Source organism: Meleagris gallopavo, chromosome 10 (assembly GCF_000146605.3).
Source record: "Meleagris gallopavo isolate NT-WF06-2002-E0010 breed Aviagen turkey brand Nicholas breeding stock chromosome 10, Turkey_5.1, whole genome shotgun sequence".
NCBI classification, from domain to species: Eukaryota; Metazoa; Chordata; class Aves; order Galliformes; family Phasianidae; genus Meleagris; species Meleagris gallopavo.
Window position 1 is genome coordinate 7,273,533 of NC_015020.2, and position 25,197 is coordinate 7,298,729.

A 25,197-nucleotide genomic window follows, 5' to 3' on the forward strand; every position below is an offset into this window, starting at 1 on the left:
AAAGACATTATCTTGTTTGAAACAATGCATTACATTTCCAAAAAGTTAAAACAGTAAACTGCTTGATCTCAAAAAAGCCACTCATTGTATGATCAAATAAGTGAATTTCCTAGGAAAGTCTTAGAAGTTGTTTGTTCTTGATCAAACCGACAATTTACTTGTGACATGGTTAATAATATAACGTATATTCTTGATGGTGACTCTTTGATGTGACAAACCAGAATATTTGAGCATTAACATATGGAGGACTGATTGATTGATTAATTCAGTAAATAACATCTTCAAAGATGGTTCTGAAATATAACAGCCTAGATGGATCAGAGACAATGAATTAACTGTAAGTAATCAGTGTTGCTTTTTGAGAAAAGAAAGTAGAAAGGGAGCTGAAAATATGTAAAAATATGTATTTCACATACCTTGTAAAATACATTGTCTATGTCTAGTGAGAACACCCTTTAAGAACAATGTTTTCTCTTAATCTCTTACAGTAAATCGTAAGAATCATACTCTTGTAAAGATACCAAAATAATTATTTATTTGTATTTATGCCCTTCACTCTAACTTTATTTTATTACATAACTGCCTTTCTGTTGGATGGTACCTTTCTATGAAGTGATCATCTGAAATGATGAAAATTTAATGTGAGAAAAAAAAAAGTGATTTGTGGGCAGTGTGATTATTAGGGCAGTCTACTGTGTGTCAAAGCAGGGAGTGAGGTCAAACATGTTTGGGGACAAACTTTACATGAAATTCTTTATAGAAGGTGTGGCTGGAAGCTTTTTTTCTTGTTTGATTGTGACATATATAGTTTTCTATTTCGTAAGTAATAACACGAACAGCAGAAATGTTAGCAGAAATGCAGAGATGTTAGCTACATTTTATTGGTTAGTACCTGGTTGACACAGCAAAGTTCTAAGGTGCTTAAAATTTTGGAATTTGGTCACCTGGACATCTAAGTAGGAAATTAAACTTAGAATTGTCGTTTTGTCGTTAATTGCCAGCAGAAATTATTGACTTAAAATACTTAGGGAAGATTTATGTTTGATATTCTGTGGTGATCTCCACTAATAGTATGGTAAGAAAAAATGAAAGTTTCTAGTATCTGTAGATATTAATCTGTGCCTTTTTCTTTATTGTTATGTTGGATGAAGATTGCATCAGATTTCATGTCACGTACATGGTAAAATTTTCTTTAGCAGTTTGTGCTCAGAGTTTCCATAATTCTGAATAGTTCTGTATGGAGTACTTTAAATTCTTATAAGCTTAACATGGAGTGCAGAATAATAACAGCTCTAAAATGCAAAGGTCTAACTCAGGGTAGGATGTTGAAGAGAGTTCAAGGTACAGAGATTTATCCAAGCTTTCTGTAGTATTTCTTCTTTTAATTCTTAAAAATACAGATTCCTTATCTGATACTTAATGCACTTGCATTTTTGTTATGATTATTCAAAGGTGGGTTTTAATTAAATGGAATGGCTACTCATTTTTAAATATAATAATGCTTTTCAAATTACAGGTTATTTCATGAAGATTTGTATACAACAAATCCTTCCTAATTTCTTCTGATGTGATTGCATTTCTTCTAATAATTGATATGGGAATAGTAGCTTCAAAACCTGACCTACATTTCTCCTTAAAATATAAATACAAAACCAACCCAACACTCGTCCCTATCCCCCTTCCTTGCCTGCACAAGATGTATTGTAATTTTTGGGGTAGACTAAATATTGTTAACCCCAGAACCTGCGACTGTGCAGGTCAGTCTGCTCCCAGCCCTAGAGCACCCATAGCTGTGTACCTGCAGCTTTGCAGGAGGAGATGATTCCTCTTCTATCCAAATTGACAGTCCTACTGAGTTATGGCCATCTGGAATATTGTATCTAAACTTCAATGATATCTGTAAGGTTTACTGTTTGTTTCCTGGGAATAATGGCTCAATTCAGTCAGTGTTTACAATGCCTTTGATTTCTCTGCATTTTGTAACAGAAGAAATGATCTACTCAGTGGTGTCTAGGTCAGCACCTGCTCTTGTTGATACCCGATCTTGTTTTGCTGCTAATTCACTTCTGAAAGGAGGTCGCTGTGCATCGATTTGCAAAGGGTCACTTTTGCATTAGTCTGAGTATGATATATTTGTTTCTCACTTTTTTTTTTATATGTGCTGTGATTGCTGCAGTGAAGCGTAAATATTCCTCGCATGGTGGAAAAGTAATTTGGAAAAATCTGAGGAATATCAAATATCTCTCATTAATTTTTTCTCTAATACATTATTTTCTTTAAAAATAAGATAGATAAATTTAGATTAAAATTACTTAGAGACTGGGAGGGAGAAGTTGAGTTGTTAATTAAGTACTCCAGAGAAGCAATTTTTCAATATTAATTGAAATGTTTGTAATGGGTATAAGCAACACCTCAGTGGGCTTGACCCAGAGAGGGAGTGGGGAGGGGATCTGTGCAGGTCCTAATTGCTGAAGTCTACCTAGTACTGAGAAGCCTCCAAAGAAGTAATTAAAAGAAATGGCCTTCAAAATGCAATGGGAGAAATAGAAGAGCAAGTTACTAGAGGACAGCAGTGGACCTTGCAGGGAGACTTTTTAAACTACAGTTTCTAACTGGTAGTGTTAAGGGTACCTGTAAATTCTAACTAGATTTAGAATAATAGAGGAGATTCTTTTCCTTATGCAGTGTTACTAGGCCTCTTCCTTTAACTCTCTGCCCCTGCAAAATATGAAATCACAGTGCAAAACTTTCCACTGCGTCTGCAGCTGGTGGGGCTGCTTCTGCTTGTCACAAATGCTATGTGAAGAGCTCAATACCTGTAACAAAGACTACAAATGCTCCAATGCTATAGTTGCTTGTATTCTTAATGCTTTGTGATAATCTTTTCTCTTTTGTGTGCTTTTTTTTTCCTCAGTAGCGCTCATGTTATTTGCATTGCATTAACTTCTTACTTAGAATTTAAACTTACTGTAAGAATTAATATGGTCAACATTATATTATTCCTTTTCTATATTTCTGTTTGTTGGCAGCCAGCAGGCTTTCAGTAGTTTGTCCATTTGAAATAAATTTCAGACAATGGCTCTTAAAGTTAGTAAGGCTAAAAGTAAAATATCTGAGGGGCAAATCTTTTAGGGATCTCCAGAAGAAGTACAACATCCATGGGAAGATGCAATCAGTATTAGAATTTGTGAAGTAAGGATTCTACGTTGTTTCTCTTGACAAATATTGCTTTTCTGGAAATGAAGACTGCGATGTCCATATGTCTGTTTTCCACGTGGGGAAGATGTGAAGAGTTACAGTAAACAATTCTAACTTTTTCTTTATTTGATTTCTTGGGACATATATCAATATCAATTGCATATTTAATAATTTCAATTTCATTTTGAAGAGAGAGAAGAGTTTTCAAGCTGAGATTTTAGTATTTTTCCTGGTGTATTTTATTTTAAAAGACTTAACTGGGTAGAGAAAGTTAAATTGATGGTAAAAGAAAGAATACTTGTGCCTAGCCCCTTGAAGAAATTACAATTTGTTTATTTAGCCTGACCTCCTGTTGTGAAAGATATTTTTGTACAGCTCTTGCTGAAAATAAACAAACTTAAGAATGCTGATAAAAATCAAAGAGCTGCTAGATGGTAGCCAAATGCCTGTTACATACTATTGGTATTCAGGCATTGTGATCTTAATGTTTCCCCAGCAGACTATGGTTCTGATCAAATAGGGAAATTACAGTAACGCGTCCCATATAACTTGTTTGATATTCAGTTTGTACTCTTCCCTTTGTGGAGTTCATCTTGGAAACACATTAGACCCAAGATGGTCAAAATAGAGTTTTGTAAAGTGAAGCATAAAGCTTACATAGACATTTCAAGATTGCCAAGGTTCATTGCTTTATTTGAACTTCACTCTTAGTGTTTTGTTTGCCACATGTTTATGTCCTGAAGTTTAGGATTTACTTTAAGTTTTTGAGCTGTTATTAAAATTGCCATAAGAAAGTAATAAAAATGTAATGTAAACTGCTGCATTTTATTCACAAGCACAATATGTTGGTGTTTTGAGATAGGATAGCAAAGAGAACTTATTCCTCTGTCTGTAGGCATGGAAAGAGGCATGTAGATGTCTGTCCGTCTCATAAGATAGCTTTGGACTGTCTATAACATTAGGGTGGCCAGTCATGCAGTTAAGCTAGGTGAATTATTCCTAGAATTAATTCTGGTTGAAAAAGTTTGAGGGAGACTGTGAATGGCTGAAGACAGGGTGGCCTATGCATTAATTTAGTTTTCTGACAGGTAAGTTGATAGAAATAAGAAGCACTGCAAATTTCAAGGGGTATTTTCAAAAGAGGAATATTTCACAGGCAAAAATGGTGTGCTTGGAATTCCATGATATCAAGAGCAGTTGTGTAGATATTTGCTTAATTCTTTCTTCCACTGGACTCTGCAGACTTTTCAGACAAAAGATGTGTTCTGAGATGCAGGACTGACTGAAGCAGATGGTCATTCTGTTCCTTGAATGGTCATTCCAATGGCTTATGCAAAGATGAGAATGGAGTGTCCAAATGATGAAGGAGACTAGCAAGACAAGCATCTGGGTTGGTGGTGTAGCAGTGAATTGGTCCCAGTGGGACTAATATTCTTCAAATAACTTGGTAAGAGAAAGCTTTACTCAAAAGGCTCAGGGGCAGCCCAAGGACTTTGCTCTAGTGACTGGAGCAAATTCGGGTAATGGAGATCCAGTGTTGTGTGGCAGAGGGCACTCAGGGTTGTCCCTTACAAAAATTCTACTGCTGAATTGAAGAGAGAATTGGAAAAAAATTTCTTAATTACAGATTCACTGTTTCTGTATTCTGACATTTTGTCCCTGCTAGAGCGTAGGAGTTAAAACAGCCTGGGGAAAAAGTAGAAGACAAAAAGGGAAACTACTTTTGACTCCCCACACATTGCTTGTAAGAAAAAGAGACAGTTTTTCAAGGAAATGATGAACATGTTCTCTGTCATTATTTACCCTAGATAAAGTATTCCTGATATAGGAATAATTTCCTGCTCCAACCATTTAGCAGTGTTGCTGGAAAGCAGAAGGTGGATAAAAGGTTTCATTTGTGATAAGCCTGTGGCACCTGATGATGTGAGCTGTGGAGGAAGGGCTGAGCAAACTGTGAGATATCTGGAATGAAGACTCTGTCCCACTCTGCCTGATGGAAATGGAACCCAATTTAAGTCCTAAATTAGGTTTTACTAATGCTAGTCACAGAAATTGTTTTAAGCATATGTTTAAATTTTTATGACAGTTGTGCGTGGGTTCCCATTTTTTTTCTGGCAAGAAATGCTCCTTCTAAAGAAGACAATATTCTTAGTATTGAATTTAATGTTAGCTTAATATCAATTTTATTCTCTGTTTTGGAATGCACTTACCTGTTGGGAAGTAAAAAGGAAAGTAGGTTGAAAAATGAGATGTATTTTTGAACTGTGTCATCATAGTAGCTATGATCTTTGTTCTCAGAGCGTTGGTGGAGAGCTTTCAGTACTGTAACTACAAGTGCTCCTGTATGGTTATAGGTGACAGAAACGATGTGTGCTGTGCAGTGACTACTGTTTTTCTTCTGAAGTTACCAGCTTTATTTACTATGTTTAAAAATTCCAAAAAATAGTATATACTGTTCACTGTGAAAGGTTTATTGGGAAAAAAATTCTCATGATCTTTGTGGAATTAGGGCATAGGCAGATACAGATGAGTTCTTCTTACTCTTTAGTCTGAAATTTTTGTTATCGCAGAGCAAGTATTAGATGCCAAATTTTTATATAAGTATTATTTTTTAATTGCTGGGAAGTAATATATGGAAGTATCGGACTCCCAGGTTCTTTAAGTTTCAGACTTGATGTTCATAGACTTGTAACTTGATATATACTGTTACAGTGTATGATCTTATATCATCTCAGGCTTGTCTGACACGATGTGTAGTGTGTGACTACAGAACTGGATTTGCCATAAAGCAGTATGTCTCATCAGATGGTAGAATATGAAACTGTCCACAGTTAGCCCTGAAATAAACTTTTTTATACAAAGCTTTCCTTATTCCACCTTCACACTTACAGTGGATAATATGCATAAGTTTTTTATTGCAGCTTTATGTTTTCAATTGCCATTAATTAATTCTCTGTGTGGAGATTGTTACTCTGCCTTGAGAAGGAACACTATTTTTTATTTTGTACTGTTCTTTCCCATTGACTTAGCCAGGATGCTGACAACTGGAAACTTTGCTTTTATGTATGTGAAAGTTTTTTTTGAGGGGTGAGGAACAGCATTCTTGTTTAAGATGAATCAACCAATAATATGTCTAAATAGTAATATTTTAATTAAATTACCTCTTTATAAACAGAATCCTAGTAGATGCTGTATATAAAACTGTTTGAAATGCAGCAGACTCAGAATTTGAGAACGTATTTTCCTGATGTGTGTCCATTTCCGTTTTACCTCAGTGTAGAGCCAGGTAGTGTGAATGATTACTAAAATAGAAAGGAAGGCACAGAAAACAGGAATGTTGCTCTTAGTGAATGTAATGGCATGAATCATTTTGAAGCAAGTATTTGGAAGTATCTCCTAAGTGGACAAGAAGAGAGATTGGGTATAAGTGTTCTTTTTTTGATTCCTGCTTTTTCCTGCACAGGATCCTCTACAACATGCTGAGGCTGCAGTCCCTTCCAGACTCAATAATGTGTGTGTGATGTAAGCTTTTGTTGTTTGAGTTCTGAGTAATATGGCACTGAGGGGGATGGGTGAAGGGAGAGAAAATAGCATGTTTTGGGTGGTGGAAGATTCAGAAGATCTTTGTGCTATTTTGCTATTTAGCTAGCAAAAAAAAATGCATGAGGTGTGGCAGTGAATAGGAAAGGTTTGTAGGTGGTGAAGAAAGAACATCTGTTTAGATGGAGAATTTATTCTAGCAATCTGTGGAGTAGAATCACTCAACTGAAACATTCGGTTTATATGACTTAGAAATTCAGTCTTTATTGTATGTTCTGAGAAGTATTTGGAACCAATGTGTAAGTCCTCCTGTAGTTAATAACAGACGAGAAAGCTGGCATAGGGATTTCAACTCCATAATCCTTCTGATTTATTTAGGACGTTGTAATTTGATAGCTAAGTCTATAAATGGAATAAAACAAGTTAGTTTGTGGACAGAAGGTGGAAGGTCCTGTGGCAGCTCTTCTGTGAGTGGACAGTTTTGTTCTTTGCTGTTTTAGGGCTGTGCTTTTTTCCCATTCAATGCATTTTTCTGTGAAGCATTGCAAAATAAAACTGTCTGGCTTTATAAAATATAAGGAAACTCCATTACAAATAGAAGAACCCTGTGTATATCACCTTTGTCAATGGGAGTTATATTTTCAATAGTTTGCATGTACTTCAATCTTTGAGGAAACTAGTCTGAGAGAAGAAGAATAGAAGAGAATTTTTAAGTACAAGTCTAAATTAACCATAATCTGCATGTATAGGATAGGATTGTGTTTTTTTTTCCTTATGGCATGCTTTTTTTTTTTTTTTTAAAGATTTACTTGTTCTTTGGTTTGTATTGAAAAATGGTGGTTAGGATTAATTTGATATGCTTCAACTGCGATGAGTCTCTAAATATTAGGTTTGTGCTTGTGACACAGTTTTTGCGAGCTCTGCTGATTGGGACAAAATAGTAAATAAAAAGCTGCTTTTGTTGAGACTGAGTACTGTTACTAATTCTAGAGAGTTTTCAGCATTGTCCATAGAGTTAACTGTGCAGCCTAAGAGGTTTTAGCAAACCATTTGCAAATACCTTGAATGTATTGTTGAATACCGGCCTTGCTCTACTCAATTAAGAACCCCAGAACATTATATTGTTCTTCTGGTTTAAGAAGTTATTTCATTCTGGAGATAAACTTATCTTGACACCTATATCTTTATCCTCTGAATGAGTAATGTCCATGCTTTTTTAGTAGATGGCGTTGTATTGACATCTTGCATAGCAAAAGGAGACTCTAGTGAGCTAGTTAAAATAGTATTGGTTGAAAGACTGTTCTCAAGCATAAAAGAAAAATTCCTTCTTTTTGAATACAGTTTTCTTTTCAGCACACGCATTTTCAGCAGGCATATTAGAAGACTGATCTTTCTGACACTAGGTACTTAGATTCTCTGAATGTTTTTTTCATTCAATCCTGGAGAGATTGATGTTTGTATGTTTACTCACATTTGTTTCATTATGGTTTGTGGCTGGTCTGTGTTTTAGTCCATCTAGAAGTTATTTATTATACATAAAAATGAAAATTACCTAATAAGCATCTTCAACTTAAATGCTTGAATTTATAATTGTACGTCAGAAAAGCTTCTGGTCTTTCTTTTGAGTAGATTACTCCATTCTTATCCTCTTTTTTAAAATAATATTTTAATTCCTATGCATCATTAATTCCTTTGTTTTTGGAAGAAGTACCAGAATTCTATACTCTCCTAAACATTCCAAGATAAATAAAGTATGTTAATACATACTACTTACATCCTTGTTGTCCAGTTTAGTCTAAGTTAATGTTATCTAGAGTTCTATTATGCACTCTAATATTTCAGTGATTCTGTTTTAGGTAGTTGTATTCTCTTAGCTTGAGAACGTTAACTGATTTGTCATCTTTCTTTAATTCAGTATCAGTTAAAGTGCTGCCTTCTTGTGGCCTAATTGTCCCGAATTTTCTGGTTACATTTTTCTCACTTATTGATTTTGAAGCTGTGAGCTACACTTCTTTGAAGATCTATGTATCCATGTAACAGAATATTTGAGAAGGAAGAAAATATGAGTGTTTTTTCATAAAAAGTCTCTACCTGAAGAGTAAAATGTAGAAGACAGTTTTGATATGTAATAATTATTATCTAGTTATTGTGGGAGTTAAGATGATTTGTGGGAGGTATTTTAAGGATCAAGTATGCTTAATGTATTAATTCAGTCTTCATTTCAAAATGTGCGATAAATTCCATATTTCTTGTTCCCCTCAGTGGAAATCGTTCAAGTGTAAATAAAGCTAATTGTTCTCAGATTCAGATTTCTTGCTGTGAGTAGTGCTTTATGTTCTAAATTTTCGTGGTTTAAAGTGGATTTTAAAATACTTTTTATTTTAGGTCAAACATACGACCAGATTATGCAGACACAAGCTTTCATGAGTTCAAAATGCATACTTTCAGTCGTGTGACATCTTGCAAAGTCTGTCAAATGCTTCTTAGGTAAGATTTTTAAGGTTTTTTTTTTTCCTCCCCAGGGTGACATTTGGCTCAAAGCATTACATGGAAATATATGGCTAGCTGGTTACATATTCAAGACACTCAAGCCATAAAGTCCATCACACACAAGATTAGTGAGATTTTTATAATTAATTTACAAAATATTAAAAGGAATGCTGTGGAAAGGCCAACACATCAAGAAGTTAAACCATTTTTCAGAAGGCGGCTTTGTTATAATCTTCCTATGAGCATTATTTTGTACACAAATTGTATGCAAGAGTACATGATGACCATTTTGTATGGTTTTGATGAACAGGGCTGGGTCACAAGTCGCACTGCTGTAGACCACCAGTCCCAAGGACAGATGGAATATTTTTTTCAAAAAAGGCAGATGACGATGCTCATAAATGTTTGATATGGGGAGATTGCTTTTTGAAACAGCAAATAGTCGTCTCTCAAAGGCACTGCTGAAGTAGAAGTATGTAGACATTGAAAATGGATGTTAGAAAGCTAAATAAGAAATGATAATCCTTTAATGAGCAAGGATTTCTAATGGTAATTCAAATTGAGAAATTCCTTGTTCTCTTTCCTATGAAATACATGTATGCTTGCACATGAACACCTATGACTTCTTGGTAAGCTACCTCTGTTTTTGTAAATATGGAGTGTTTAATGGTACTTTTATAGAATGTAAATTTTATGGTGTGAGCTGGAGTTACAAAAGTTCTGTAAAGCTTGACTGGTTCAGGTGCACATATAACATTTTATTATGTTTAGAAAAATGTAGCCACAGCATTGTAGGAAGAGTGTTTGACACATGGGTAGTATTTTTGTTAAGCACAGACATGGAATACAATAATCTCAGGTGTGCTCCTTCCTGCCTTATAAATGTGTTTTCCTTTAGCAACCTTTTTTACTGAACAGTTGTATTGACTTGGAGTTTCTGAGATTTTTTTTTAGACATTTTGCTCAGTGCAATAAGGTCTAAGTGACTAGGAAGGATGCTGCAGACATCCTGAACTTAGAGATGGCATGCCTCATTTTTGAATTTGAAGTGGAATAGTCGAGACATTGTGTCTCTGTTACTGTACTAACTGCTGTTACTGAGAAATGACTGTCTTGTTTTCAGGACGCAGCCTGCAAGAAACTGCATTGTTCTGCATAGACATGCCAGTTTGCTCCAGGTTATTTTACACACCCAAGTGTTACCTAATGATATATAGACACATCCCTGGGTATTTTAGTATGGAGAGCCTACTGGGCATGGGTCAATAAAACATCAAAAAAATTTATGAAAAGGCATTGTCATTTTAACATTCAAAATGCTAAACAAGATGACTTGTAAATACTTGAAATAAAATGTGAACTTTAGTGCCTGATCTTTCTTATGTGGAGATAAAATCTCAGAAGCATCTATTGTGAGGGATAATTTTATATCCTACACTCTTACCATGCAGTCTTGTATTCCTGTGTAGCAATAAGGGAAAAAATAACGAAACCGAAAAATGGAACCGAGTGCATTGAAATGTTTGATATTTGTCTCTAAGTTTGTGTATTCTGACACTTAAATAAATCATACGCTTCTGAATTTATATAAAAAAACCAAAACATTCAAGCACTAGCAGTCTAGTAACTGCTGTAGTAAGTAGCAGTTGCTGTATCTTTCATTCAGATTAAACTTGTCCAATAGTGTGCTCCATATACGAGACCTGATTTGTCTTTGCAGCTGAAGATGACATGTTAAACTAGGATGCATGGTCACTCCAAACTTGGCTGTCTCCACAATTATCCTGACAAGTCTAAGGTGAAGAGTAAGCAGACACATCAGTAGATGGAATGCATATTATTGCTCAGAACTACATGTAAAAAACTGTTAGATGTTCAGTGGATCATACCTGAGAGTAAAGCAATGCACAAATCTGAAAATGAATCAGTTTGCTCAGACTCAAATTTGGTTCTCCAAATTCATTAAAGAGAATGGGAGAATGTGTAAAGCCACTCTTTCCTTAGCAGCTCTGGTTATTAAGCGAAGTATGTATTTCTTTTAAATGAACAAATTTGAAGTTTAGTGTATTTCAGTATAACCCTTGAAACTCTTAGGACTTAAATATATATTCACTCTTACAGGTCTTTCAAAATGAATTTGTTCTACATGTTGTCTGGGCAAATTTCCATTGAAGGGAGAGAAGCTGTAGAGTAGGATAATTCAGATAACACTACTGTTTCAAGCTCACTGTGCCAGAGTTGCTTTGGGCTAAATACAAGTGAAGATTATTTTACCAGTAGTCCTAAAGAACTATCTGGTTTTGTATTTTTTTTTTTTAATTTAAATTTTAATTTTTAAATGGCTAGTAGTGACAAAAAGCTGATGAGCTGCTTGTCAGTTGTCACTATTTCTTGAGCCTTTAAGGACTATCATCACGCAGAACAGCAAATGACTTCTACTACCTTCTGCTGTGTCTCTTATTTCTTTATGTACAAAATTTATCACTTCTAATGTATCACTACCTAATTTTATTTTACAGGGGAACATTTTATCAAGGCTATTTATGCTCTAAGTGTGGAGCTGGAGCGCACAAAGAATGTTTAGGAAGATTAGACAATTGTGGCAGAGCTAATTCAGGTGGTAAGTCATTTTTATTGTTAGAATACCAATTTTAATTAGGACATAAAACTTGCTAGATATAATTAAGGTTTAATTTACCCCTAATTTGTGTTTATTGTAACATACATACATTTGAAACTACCATTTATAAGTACAATTAGAATTGCATTTAGAATTCATGGGGATTTTTATTCTTACTAAATTGAAATGTTAAAAAGCAAGAGACTGAACTCTTACAGGTCAAACCCAATTTCTTTGTCCACGTCCTATACAGCAAGAAATTGCTCTGGTTTTAATCGTAGACTGCTCACAAGTAACACCTACTGTATGACTTATCATCTATCATCTTCATGGTCCTCCTTTTATGTTTACATCAATTGTTATATTTTTCTCTCAGCTCCTGAAACTGTTTGTATTGCCTCAGCTTCCACTTTCATCTCTTTGGTTTCCATGGTTTCTGTCCACTCAATATTCACAAAAAGATGATTGATATATCACTGCTGCTCACATCTAAGGACCAATTTTTCGTCATCTTTTAATCAATTGCTCTACTCCATTGGTTTCTTCCCTAGCTATTAACATTTTGTGCTCATTCCATTCTCCTTCTGCTCCTTGGGACCTCAAGGACTTTTGTGACTTAAGCTACCATTCAGTCCCCCTCAAACAACTCTTATTTGCTATCTTCACATTTGATTTCTCTCCATTCTGCTCAGCATTGTTTGTATTTTTCTCTGATATCCCTCACTGCTAATGCCAAATATTGGTGCTCAGTATTTGCCTGCTTTTCCTTCCCTGTACCTGTTCACTTAGTGGCAGTGAGTCTGTGCACTTCAGCCAGCTAGTCATGTAATAGGAGAACTCTTCTTGACTCTTCCCCTTATCCAGCTTTTCTTAATCTTTCTAGAGATTATTTGCCAGTGCTGGAGCTGGCAAAATGGAAATTAGAGCTCTCTCCCTTTATCTATACATTTTGATTGCCGGAACTTCATTAGAATCATACAGAATCATACTTGATGATATCTGAAACAGAAAAGCCATTGGAACACATCATTACTTCTGGAAAGTGTAACTGTATTTTGGAGAAGCTTTCTGATAAATTGTCTTAATTGCTTTTATAAAATTGACGCATTCTTTTCTGGGATTACTTCATAATAGTTTGTGTGAAGTTTCTTGTCTCAGATATCTCATGCAGGCTATGCAACCTCTTCTCTTGCTTTATTTTCTTCTTTGGCATTTCTATCACGATCCCTGCAAAATGCAGTTCCCACTGCTTGAATTACAACATGACTTCATCTACTCTCCTTCAACAGGCTACTGCTTCAAGATTTTGTTTCTAGCTTTTTTTTCCTTTCCAAGCTGGATGAGCTTGCTTCTTTCTTTGCCCCTGTTTGCATCACTTTCCAGCTTCTGCTTGGCTTTTGATTCAGTATACTAATTTGCCTAATTTACTTCCTCCTTTAACAAGTTAATTAGCGATAGCAGATCCTAACTTTTGCTGCAGCCAATTAAGTTTACTTCATTAATTGCTTTCCTGTACTGGTTATCTTCTGTGCTCTTGTCCCAGTCTGGGCTTTTTAAGATCGTTTTTCGTAGGTCCAAAAACTATACAAGCAACCACAGTATTTTTCATTCAAATATTTATTTTTCTGTAGTATAGAATTTTCATAGGGCCTCCTAAGGTTATTCTAGAGGAAAATAATATAAATAAGTATTTTAAAGCAATTAAATTTAAATTAATAGAGAGGAAAAGCACATAAACTTCACCAGAAAGCTATCTTTTTCACTAAAAGCCATCCCTGCGTATTTTTTTCTTTTTTTTCCCTTCTATTTTAATCACATTTGTAGTTTTTATTTTTGACATGCCAAGAGGCAGGAACTTGTCTTTCCATTTTTTCTGTAAATATTTGTGGATGCGTACAGTGCAATGTGTATCAGTAAGAATGTCCATCCCACAAGGTCTGATTTCTGGCAGTATTCCTACATCTATACCCAAGTAATGCTTGCTTGGAGTAAACAAAACAATGTAATTCCCTCCCTTCTCCATCCCAACTATGAAAGAAAAACAAAACAAAACAAAAACAACAGCAAATCAACCAACAAACAAATGAACTAAAAAAACCAACCAAACCAGAACAAGAAACCCCTCAAAAAACATACATGCAAAAATCAAAATAAAAAAACCACCACTTCATTAATGTCATAAATTGTCATTTTACAACTTAAAAGCAGCAGAATTTTCCTATGGTTTTTGTTTAAAAAAAAAAAAAGTTTGTTTTTTTTTTAAGTTAATACTGCATGAATTTTTACTAAACTTGGAAGCAACTGTTTTTTTCTTTTAAGAGTCTGTTTTTTGTTACATGCTCAGCTTACATCAACATATACCACTTTGTGTCCCCTTTGGAGACTTTTCTCTTGCCAGTTTGTTTTATGTTTATGGAATGGCTCCTAGATTTCTGTGCAAGACAGAAGAGCTGCGTATCTTTTGCATGCTTACAGGATGTAACGCTTCTTTACTTTAGTTTTCTTGCAATGCCTTCTCTTGCTCTGTAACCAGATAAGAATGGGAGGGACAAATTGTTTTACATTTTTTGCTGTTACTGCGTCCTCTCTCGACATACTGAGCAACTTTGGCCAATGAGTAAGAAATATCTAATTGTGGTTAGCAGTCTTTGTAATAGTGAGGTCTGTAAAATTTTTCCCTGAGCCTTATCCTGGTTATTTTTGACCTTGTTACTTTTTTTTAATTAACTTGCAACTTCTTGATTTTTGTGAGAAGTGTAAATGGAAGTTTTCAGTGACTGCTTCTGGATACCTTAATGTTTCATGACCTCTTTGTTAGTGTCCTCTGTGAACTGAATAGTCTTAATTTTTTATCATCTCTTTGTAAGTGGATCTATGCCTTAGACAATTTTCATTTCCATTCTTTAGACTTTTCATTACTAGAGATTTATTTGAAAAGAGGTGATCAGAATTAAAAACTCTGCCAAAATGAGAATACACTGGGCTCCTAAAAAGCATTTGCAGAGAATTTTCATTGGTATGTTCTTTTTTTTGTGTGTGTGTGGTTTAATATTTTATTTTCTTTTTAAACATCTGAGCAGGTGCTTTTGTTGAAGCTTTCTGAAATGACACTTAGAGCATCTCTGAGTAGATTAAAACTTTGTAACTGTTTGCATTCCATTCCAAGCCAGTTTTTGAAAAAAGATAGATTGTGAAGATGAATGAAACCTTCAGAGTGATGAATTTAATAAATAAGTGTCAGGTTTAGATGATATACTTGTGAAAGAAACATTGACAAAACCTGAAGATGAATTGCTGTGTTGTAATGCTTTACCATCTACACCAACATATGCTAATTCTTCAGATGTCCTGCTTTGAAGAAGACCAGTTCATTAGACTACGGATGTTGCAATGATAAAAGATAGACTTCATCAGTTGAATTAATAAATAGAACAACGTCTCTATTTAGATTTTGTTCTTCTATTGTTCCTGCCTATGTTGCTCTGAATTTGTGTGCTGATTGAAGTTCTGTGCTCACTTCTGCCATGATTGACTTAATTTCCTCTCCTCTGCAATGAAAGCACAGGTCTGCTCAAATATTTTCATATATTTTACTTATATCACTTCATTTTTTCTGTGACTTCCAATCCTCCATCCCCTTTGTTGCCTATGTTCTGACAAATTCCTTTAGGCTGCACAACCATACTTAAACACCAGGCTTTATAAAGCCTTTATCTTTACACATGAAGATTATGAAATCAGCACATATATTTCTCTTACAGGGCCACTTAAATAAACATATACACTGTTTTTCTCTGACATAAAGATCTCCTGTTACCTTTCTAACTCTTCTGACTTTCAGTGGCACTTCTATGTCTTATTTCAAGGCAGATTACAATTATATTCATCTGTTATTCTGCTACTTGTTGGAAGGTTTTATATTTTGAAGACATCAAGTGTTTTTTTTGTAACTTCCAGCTAATTCTTTTAATCTTCAGGTTATTCCATTTGAAAAACAAAAAAAACCACCAACTTTCCTCCTATAATCATAGAATCGTATGATTCTAGATGGAAAATGATTTTTTCAAGTATATGATGAATGTTAAAGCAAGTATTATTGTACAAATTGTTTAAATTTGGAATGTCTTTCATATGATAATGTTCAAATGCCCAATAATACAGTCCGTGCTGTTTATGTAATAGTTGCTTGCTACAGCACATCAGAGATAATTTATAAAAAGCATGTGTTTTTGGCATCTAAAAGGAAAACAGCAGCTTTCACTGTTTACCTTTTTGCTGGCTTGATCAGTAGTTGAGAAATTGTTGGCTTTTCTCCAAACCTACCATGTCAACAGCACTGACAAGTAAATGTTCAAGTCCCAGAATGTTCACTGGAGTTATGCCATTTCTTGTTTAAATGCAGCAAAGGTTGGGCTGTATTATTTAACTAACCACCCTTGCTCAACCAGAACAGAAATCACTTAGGGGGCTTGGTGTTTTGTGTAGAGACCTATACTATCAATACTGTGTCACTATTTGCTTTTCTTCTGATTATTCTATGTCTGGATAAGTGACTGGAGCCAGTAGTGCTATAACTCCTGTAAGATAGATTGCTTGATAGCAACTCTTTTTAAATAGTTGTTTTTTTCAAAAAGGGAAGGAACTTGATTAGTTTACTACATAACCACTTATTTACTCTCCACTGAGTAAGCATGCAGAATGCAGTTGCTCTGTTGCATCGCTGAGGAGCAGCCCATAGTGGTTTTTTGATCTATTCCCCCTTCCTTATTGAGGCCAGTGGCTACTCTTGTTTCTTTTGTGATCAGGCGTAATTACTAAACTTTGACCCATAGTATAGCCTCACTGAATAAACAAAACCTAAGAACTGTGTTGAACTATGACAGTAAAAGTCACTTGTTAAGACCTTGCTGAGTGTGTAGGTGATGAGCAGAAACTTGAATTAAAACTATCATGTAGAAATATCTACTGATGGAAATTCTGAAACACAAAATAGACTGAGTTTCAGCAACACGTAAGCAATTAATTCTCTCATGTTCCTGAAAACCTCACTAGTCTACTTCTAACTCTGAGGTTGTCGTATTTTTAATCTGTTTACTCCCTGTGCAAACACAAATTAACACTTTTGAAAAGGGTATAAATGATAAAAAAAAAATTTAGTCTCAGAGTGATGAGAAAATTCATCTTTGGCATAGCGTATAAGAAGAAATAGCATCTGAAATAGTATGTGAGAAAAAAGGCCTGTTGGTGGTAAATGGGCTGGGCCTCGCGTGCCTGGCCCCACGTCCGCAGCTGGCGTGCTGGGTCTTGGCATGCCTGCTTGTCTTTGCATAAAGTACTCGAAAGCCAAAGGGTTTTTTCCCACACTTCACTGGTTCATGTTTTTCTGCTTTTTTAGTGTAACGAAGTCTCCTTGCAGTTGAAGCTTTTAATTTGATTTATTGTGAATATAGCTCACTGTGTGCAAGATACAGGGGAAGAAGTTTCCAATATAAGAAATTAATCACTGAGCATGAACAATATGTGCTCTACTTTAGCAGCATGTACAGTCCTAGAGAACACATGGGTAAATGCGGTTGGTTCTCATTTAGTAAGGCACTAAACCCAAGTCATCTAGAGTATACCAAAATATCAAAGTAGACATTGAAAGAAAGAACATATACAAAAAAAAAAGAGCCTTTTTGTGTCTTTAGTAATGAGTAGTGGTGGGTGCAAGTGTTACTGCCGTTGTGCCATCTGATCACCTGCTGGACTACATTTTTTATCTCATTTTTAAATAGTACAAGAAAATTTGTAGCAAAAAGGTCTCATAAAAACGCACTGGCTTCAGATTCTGCGATATACTAACGTAATGCTAAGCTGATGTACAAGTATAGAAAAACTTGCAGCTAAAGATATACATCTTATCTTGATACCCTGGCATACTCTGAACAAACAGCTGAGAAGAGGTGCCAGCACGATTTGCAATGAAGAACAATAGCTCTTAAATTCCCACTGAGTGGATGCCTACGAGGTGTGTTTGGGCGCTGCAGAAGCGCGTGCTGGCTCAGGCTGCCCTGCAGCCACTGGCACCGGGTGCAGTGCTGCCTGGGGAAGAGAGCCAATGAGCGAGACGAGCACAGCCTGCACGGTGCGGCCCTGGGCTGCCCGGGCGTGTGCTGCAGGGATCAGGTAGCACTGGGTGCAGCAGGGCTTGGTGTCATGCAGCACAGCGCAGGCTGAGCTTGCTATATAAGCAGCCTAAATTTGCAATCACCAATAATGCCAATTTTTACTTATGTTTCAGAGCATGGGAACCTGAAACATGAGGTAAGTATCCGTTTTTGTGTGATATTTGCTTTGTTAATGACGTTATTTACTTTGTGCACATGCTGTTGGAAAAGGTATATTTTTCTTCTGCATTTAATAATGTATTTCTTTAGAATGGTGGAAAACAGCTACTTAAAACAAATGACTGTGTTCTAAGTGTGTGCCAGGTTTCAGTTGGTGTGGCTTAATGTTGGGAGCACTGGAAGGAGTTGAGGCGTATTCTTAAGTTACAGGATAAAAAACAACATTACTTTAGTACAGTCGTCTTGTTCCGCAGTATTGCTGGACCAAATCTGGCAGTACAGTTGAACTGCTTTTTTATCTTTTTTGAGTAGTAGCCAGTTCTACCACATGAGATGTGCCGGGGTATCAGTATCTTAGTATTGGTGTCTCAGTTTATGCTTCTCCGTAGCCTTTGGGGACAACGAAGAACAGCAGGGCAGTTTAGCCTTTGGATTTAAACAGGCTTTTGTTAGAATAATTTGGTAGTTGGGGAGTTTATATGATTTTGAGAGAACGGTAAGATGGAGGCAGTGCTATATGTAGTGTACCTGAACTTAAATACAAGAAGGCTGGCTGTTACATTGGTTTGTGTTCTCACCACTTACTGGTCCCTTTGGATTGAAGCACAGGAGGGAATAAGCAGTTACTTTCTTCTGTCGGAAATGGCAGACAAAAAGGCAGAAATGTGGAGGTAGAGTACTTTCCAGTAGCTATTTCACGTCAGAAGTTTGTGATAATTTAATGACTTAAGCAACACACTGATGGTGAAAAATGTATCAGCATGTGTTTCTTTTCTCGATAAATGCACGTTTTGGTGCTATCACTAACACCAGTAACAAAATTGAAGAGATGTATCTGCTGACGTGAGTGCTGCACAGGGGATCATGGCTGTCACACACAGAGCCAGCTCCCTCTGTGCTCAATCCTGTGTTGGAGCGCTGCAGTGCTGCACCCACCCCAGATGGCAACAAGTGCTGGGGACGGCCCTGCACCTTCTGGCATGTTATTTGACTGTGGTCTGGGCTGCAGCAGGCACAAGCCAGGTTCTGTGGTGTCCGAAAGTGTGAGGACAGGGCAGTCTGGGTGCAGCCCTATGTGAGGAGAGGGTGCTGGTTCTGCACTACCACAGCGTATGCTCTCAGCCCTCCAGTCTGCTTGCATGCCCCGAAATGGCTGCTGCCTGCCTGCCTTGCCACTTCCTCAGCCTACAGCTCTGCAGCTGTACCTCCATCTGCCCGCTGCCTTGTCTTTAATGTCTGCCTAGAAATATCTGCTAAGGAAGGGCACTTGAAAATATGAAAATTATAGCATGGCCTTTTAGCTGAACTCTCCTGGTGCTGCAGTTGACAGACAGCACTGGGAAACCATGAACAGATTGCTGACTGCACCTTGTGGGCAGATCTGCCAAGTACCTCAAGTTAATAAGTGAACATACGTGACCAGATGAAGAAAATATGGATCCTAATTGTAGCTAATCTCTTCTGACCTTAAGCTTCTCACCTCCAGCATGATTCTGAAATATATACATTCATATATGTATCTATCTTTTTTTTTTTTTTGTGAGAAAAAGCTTGCTTTCTAGAGCTATTAATTTGGTATTGGCAATTGATTTGAGCCAAAATGTCAGGATTTCTTTCATTGTTAATTAATTACCTGCTTTAAATTTTCTTCAGCATTGTAAGAATTAAGTATAAATGAGAATATATGATTTTAGAAAACATTTATATCATACTGATAATGTAGTCATGCTGGTACTGCAATATATTTGAGGATAATCACCATGTTTTTGTACAACCAAAGAATTTTCTTTAAAATCATTTTCCAGCTGAACCTTTGGTGTACCTGAGTTGTATTATCACAGAATTACTGTATTTTTTTGCCATTCAGTTAAATGTCTGTGTCTTCCTCTGGGCTTGCTTTTTCCTGCTCTTGCTCCCCTCCCTCTTGTCCAAATATTCAAATACCACTGCGTTAATAATTAATAAAATAGAATAGGCTCTATTAAAAATAAATAAATAAATAATTGAGACGTTTGTTCATACCTTGAAATTTTACTTTAACTTATAGCAGCAAATTTTAATTTCTACCTTTTTCATTACACCTGACAAAAAAAAAAAGAACACCTTTTCTTTGTTTAGAGTTGTAAGGTATTGACCAAAGATGTCCAGTCTGACAAGAGTCTGAAAGCAGTTTTTTTTTTAATTCAGGCTTTTCCAGCTTGCTACGGCACTTAGTAATTTTGTTATGCCTCAGGTTACTGCTTTTTGGCTTGCCTCAGTGTGTGTCCTGCATCATCTTATATCAACTGCAACTAAATTGGAGCAACTTAATTGTTCCCTTTGTTATGCAGCATATTTTTCTCTAATTGGGTTGATTAAAAATATACGTAAGAATACATGAACCTTCATGCAAGCTACCAGTTAAAATATGTTTGCAAAAGCAAATGCTGGCTTAAAGATGTGCCTTATTTCATACTTAAATTTTCAGAGACCCATACATCATGTCAGTATTTCTGATTTTACAAAGCTCTACTTCATCCAAGTTTAAAAGAAAGAGGGAGAGGAGTTACTAAAAATTTAAGTATTTGCCCAGACAATGAGAAAATTAAGAATTTTCTAGGAAATTCTAACTTCCTTAAATACAGAGGAGGAACAGTAAAAGTTTTTATCTTATTAAAACAAGAGAAGCAGCCTCACTACTTTTGTCCTTGTGGACTGTGTATTTTTCTGCTCTCATATTCATAAATGATTTTCTTAATTTCTTAATGTGCAAAAATTATAAGATAAGAATAAACTGTACTAAGAATCTTTTAAGCCTACTGTCAGAAAAAAACAGGATATATGAGTAAACTTTCTCAAAGAATGATATTTCTACCAGATTAAGATAATTGTGGTTATGGTGGTAGGGAAAATAAGATAATCATCTTTGCCTAGTAGACTGTGAGAGTGAAAGCAGTATGATGTGCCTTCATGAAAACAAGTTTATTCATATCCTTGATTTGTATTTTTGTTGTTCAGAAACGAACGAATGGAATTAGAAGGAACTCCAGACACGTGGACCCAGGTTAGTGTCATGACTTTTTAACAGTTAATCATGAAATAAGGAGAGCAAGAAAACTGTAACTCAGGTTGCTTTATGATTGCTATTGTAGTGTATGTGATACTGAAAATTTATTGCTAAAGTTATGAAGGTATAAAGCAATTGCTCTGTTAATGATTTCAAAGATATGGTCTAATTTTTTTCTTTAAGCATTGCTTCAGTTCTTTCTGAACAGTGAAATGCCTCTGGGCTTTTGGTGAACTTGACACACCCTACTCTGTAGGGTGCAGTTTCAAACTGTACTCTGTAGTTTTATAAAGAAATAACGAAGTGATGAAAAGCATACAGTTGCTTACAAAACTTAGGTTTTAATCTGCAGAGTTGTAGGTATTCTGAAATCTAACTGTAGTGTGGTATGCAGTGCTTAGCTCTATTGGATGTGAGTTGCTCTTCTAAAAGAGAAGCTCTATGGAGAATCTAAAAGTGATTTTATTTTTTTGCTAGTTTATTGCAGATATTCTGGCATCGTGGCAGTAGCAGCCCTTAAATTAAAAGCTTGCTTGTAGACTGTATACTCAAGTGGGTGATATTTTCCTCTGGAGACCCATTATGTGACTGCATAATATACGCAATGTTTTTTGGTGTAACTGTGATATTTTTAGTATCATTTTTTACAGTAATTACATTTCTGTCCTTTATATGTTTCTTGTGTAGTGTAATTACTGGCGATTTGTTATGCAGATATCATTTGGAAAAAGCTAAGCTGTAGACTGTTAAAGATTTCGAGGTCTGGATGCCTGAAAACAGTTGGAGTCGAACATTAAACAGGACAGCAAATTGATAACACTTTATAGCCTGGTAGAGCTCAGCACTTTTGAATAAGTTAGGGTGTTGGTTGTGCCACTAGCATTGCAACTGCCTTGGCTCCGAAAGTCTTAAGTGTTGTAACTAGCTGAAGCAGGCCACACCTTTCTTATGCACATACCTTTGACATGTCTTGGAATGCATATTGTCACTTCATTCCCTTCAGTTTATAAAGCTAGGTGCTTCATGGTGCACCTAAGTTTTTCTGCGTGTTGACTGAAATTTGTAAAGAAGAAACAAGTGCCCTGTAACTCTGAAGTCATTTTAGTCAGAGGAGGAAACACCGAGAATTATCAATGAAATTATTTGGAAGAGGATGAGAGCGCATACTTACTAATATTCCGTATATATACTTAGATGATTTTCAGATGAAGTGAGGTTTTTTATTTGCATTTTGTCAGCATGGGCATTCTGAATCTTGCTGTAACTTGGCAGAGATAACAAAGACATGAATGTCTTTGGTAATCTTTTGGTAATCTCCTTTGATAATACTGCTCACCAGATAGTTTATTGTCTTGTGAAACAGAAGACGCCATCCAGGGAGTAGCACTTGTAAAAGATATTTTCAGTATGCATTGCTGCATAGATCCTAAGTTCTTTTTAAGGAGACTGGCAAATTTCTGAATATCCTAGCATCATGGTGAACTTGTTGCTGAGAGCAGTAGTTAGTCAGGGGTACTTTCTAAGACTTAATGTGCTGTATTTTTATTATCTAAAGAGAGAAGTGAGTTTCCCAAGCTGGTGTCTATAAGAGGTCTAACAATGCTGCTGTTACCCATATTTTGTGCTGTGGTGCTGAAACAACAGTACTGATGTAGGAAAGCACATTTGCTGTGAATTAATTGCAGACACCTGCAGTGTCTAAATATTGATGGACTTTGATATCAGCAGTAAATAAAATTGCGGTGGCCTGCCAGAGTTTTTGCACAGTCTTTTCAATATCCTTTACTCAGCTGCCATCTTTCTGCTGTTGTCTTTGACTACTTCAATAATGAATAATGAATGTAGGATGCTTAGTCAAGTTGGTGTGTTATGATTTGTAGCTAAATCCAGCTTTTACTGACACCACTTAGTACTGACTAAAAGAAAACCTTTCCATTTGAGAGTGTGGTCTAAAAGAAACAGTTGTTCATGTTAATACAGAGTTACAGTATCTCTTATCTTCTACTGGTAAAGGTTCTTGTTGGAGGAACTTATCTAGCAGAAGAAGCCTAAAAGCAGTGAATCGTTCATCAATGTTCCACTTGCTTTTGTTTTTAAGTTTAGTTAAAAGTGGAAGTTTCCTCTTAGAGATGTGCTTTTCTTCTTTACTTTCAAGAAGAAAGGTAAAAAGAAAAGTTATGAATGGTTGGGAAAGCAGAGAAATTCTTAAGAAATCAAACAGCTGTGAGAAATGTGTAGAAAGTGCGGATAGAGAACAAATAAGAAAGCAAAAGAAAATGTTTGCTTTTTCTCTGTGCTGGGTGTTATGACTTTACCACGTGGTACATTTGTACACGACCTTCTGAACTGGTCCATCTATTACATTTTAGGCAAGTCTACTTTTGGAATAACAGTGAATGAACATGTAAATGCATCTGCACCTTTAAAGCTAGGAAGAACTTGATTTAGCATTTGCATTTTACTGTAGAACAACAGGATTCTTTATAAATATATTTGAGAATTGATTAGATTGGTATCAGGTTTTGCCTGGAATGGGCATGTGGAATGATAATTACATATCACTATTTTGTAGTACAAAGGATCTCAAGAAAGCATTTATACATATGTTTAATTTTAAGCGTGTCATTTGCTCTGTTGACATAAATGACAAATGGGCCATTTGCATGTATACTCATAAGTATAAATCTAAGGCTTTTTGTGTAGTTTTTTGAGAAGGATGACAATCTAACTACTGTTTTTAATATTAATAATTGTGTATATATTGAGAGGTTTTTCATTTTTTTTCCAGCTATTGAAATAATACCACGTATGTTTGCTGTCTTTATTTTTTAAGGGTGTGAAGAGAGTCTAAATGTAATGGATTCACAGCTTGGTGTTTTTAAAAACTAGTTTTACCCTAAACATGTATGCTAATATAAACATTGGAACTTTAATCTCTAGAAGTGTGAAAGCATATTTCATATCAGAAGGATAAACTTGGTAAAAATAGAACACTGGAAGCCTTGTACTCAAGATTCATTGCGGATTAAACTCAAAATCTGATCTGTGAAAGAGGGTCACTGAACACGTTCTGAGTTCTTAAATAGCTGATTTCTTCGTAAGCATGGATTAAACCTGAGAAAACCTTAGTTGTGAATTCAGAGACAGATGCAGCAGGTCTCTTACTTTCAAATAATCTTAAAATATTGACTGAATTCTGTGAGGCTGAGGCAATTTTAAGTAACTTATGCAATGGGATGTAAAATTATTGATGAAGTTATTTTTCAGTTAGATTTTGAACTCCAAACAGTAATTTTAAAAATATTTTATATTTCTGGTTGTTGTCTGGTCCATGCTTGCTTTATGAAACATTTCTTTGTTATAGATTTTAAACAGATTATAAAGAAAAGAATCTGAAGGGAATGACTGTGTCTGCAGCCTAGATTGTATATGTATGTATTTGTGTGTTTTTATATAACTGTGGATGCATATGTATGTTTGTATAAATATGCCTCTGATGTTGTGGATCAATAAAGTCGGAAGCATTACTTTCAGAGCAACTTACATGTATGTGTATATACACACGTAGGTTTGCATTTGTGTATGTGCATGTATAGGTACTTATATGTAGGTTGCTCTGAAAGTAATGCCTCTGACTTTCCTTAGAAAGTACAACAGATACAAAGAGCAAAGTAACACAATTTGATAAATTCTCAGATACAAAACAGTATTTTTCAGCTAGTCACCACAGACCTTTGTTTTATATGCACTTAAATGTGCATGTAACACCATATTACACCATTTTATCAAACTGTCCCTCTGGTGCCATCTGTCACACAACAAAAAAATGGAATAGAATATTGGTGGGAAGGTTCAACCTCCACTGCCATACCAACAACGTCTGCCTCTGATGTTGTGGGCCAGCAAAATAAAATAGGAGGCATCACTTCTGGAGCTGTATGTGTGTGTGTGTGTGTGTGTGTGTGTGTGTATTT

General features: G+C 35.7%; 2 protein-coding genes across 2 annotated transcripts in view; both read left to right on the forward strand.

Annotated features, from left to right (window-relative positions):
- The first annotated feature begins 9,097 nt into the window (after positions 1 to 9,097).
- On the forward strand, positions 9,098 to 21,242 carry LOC104912297 (guanine nucleotide exchange factor VAV3-like). The gene is made up of 4 exons (XM_031554777.1): positions 9,098 to 9,225; positions 11,748 to 11,848; positions 18,132 to 18,154; positions 21,175 to 21,242. The coding sequence occupies exons 1-4, from the start codon at positions 9,173 to 9,175 to the stop codon at positions 21,223 to 21,225; spliced, it is 228 nt and encodes a 75-aa protein (XP_031410637.1). The 5' UTR covers positions 9,098 to 9,172; the 3' UTR covers positions 21,226 to 21,242.
- Positions 21,243 to 23,528: 2,286 nt separating this feature from the next.
- The window catches only part of LOC100539361 (guanine nucleotide exchange factor VAV3), a 23,942-nt gene continuing 22,273 nt past the window's right edge, over positions 23,529 to 25,197 (forward strand). The window contains exon 1 of the mRNA XM_031554957.1: positions 23,529 to 23,627. Coding sequence (XP_031410817.1) covers positions 23,529 to 23,627 — 99 coding nt within the window. The remainder of the gene's footprint in view (positions 23,628 to 25,197) is intronic.

Coding starts and splice junctions, on each gene's coding strand:
- LOC104912297 (XM_031554777.1), top strand. CDS start 9,173: ATGCATACTTTCAGTCGTGTGACATCTTGCAAAGTCTGTCAAATGCTT. Junction 9,226..11,747: donor GTCTGTCAAATGCTTCTTAG/GTAAGATTTTTA, acceptor TTTATTTTACAG/GGGAACATTTTATCAAGGCT. Junction 18,155..21,174: donor ATGGGAACCTGAAACATGAG/GTAAGTATCCGT, acceptor TTTGTTGTTCAG/AAACGAACGAATGGAATTAG.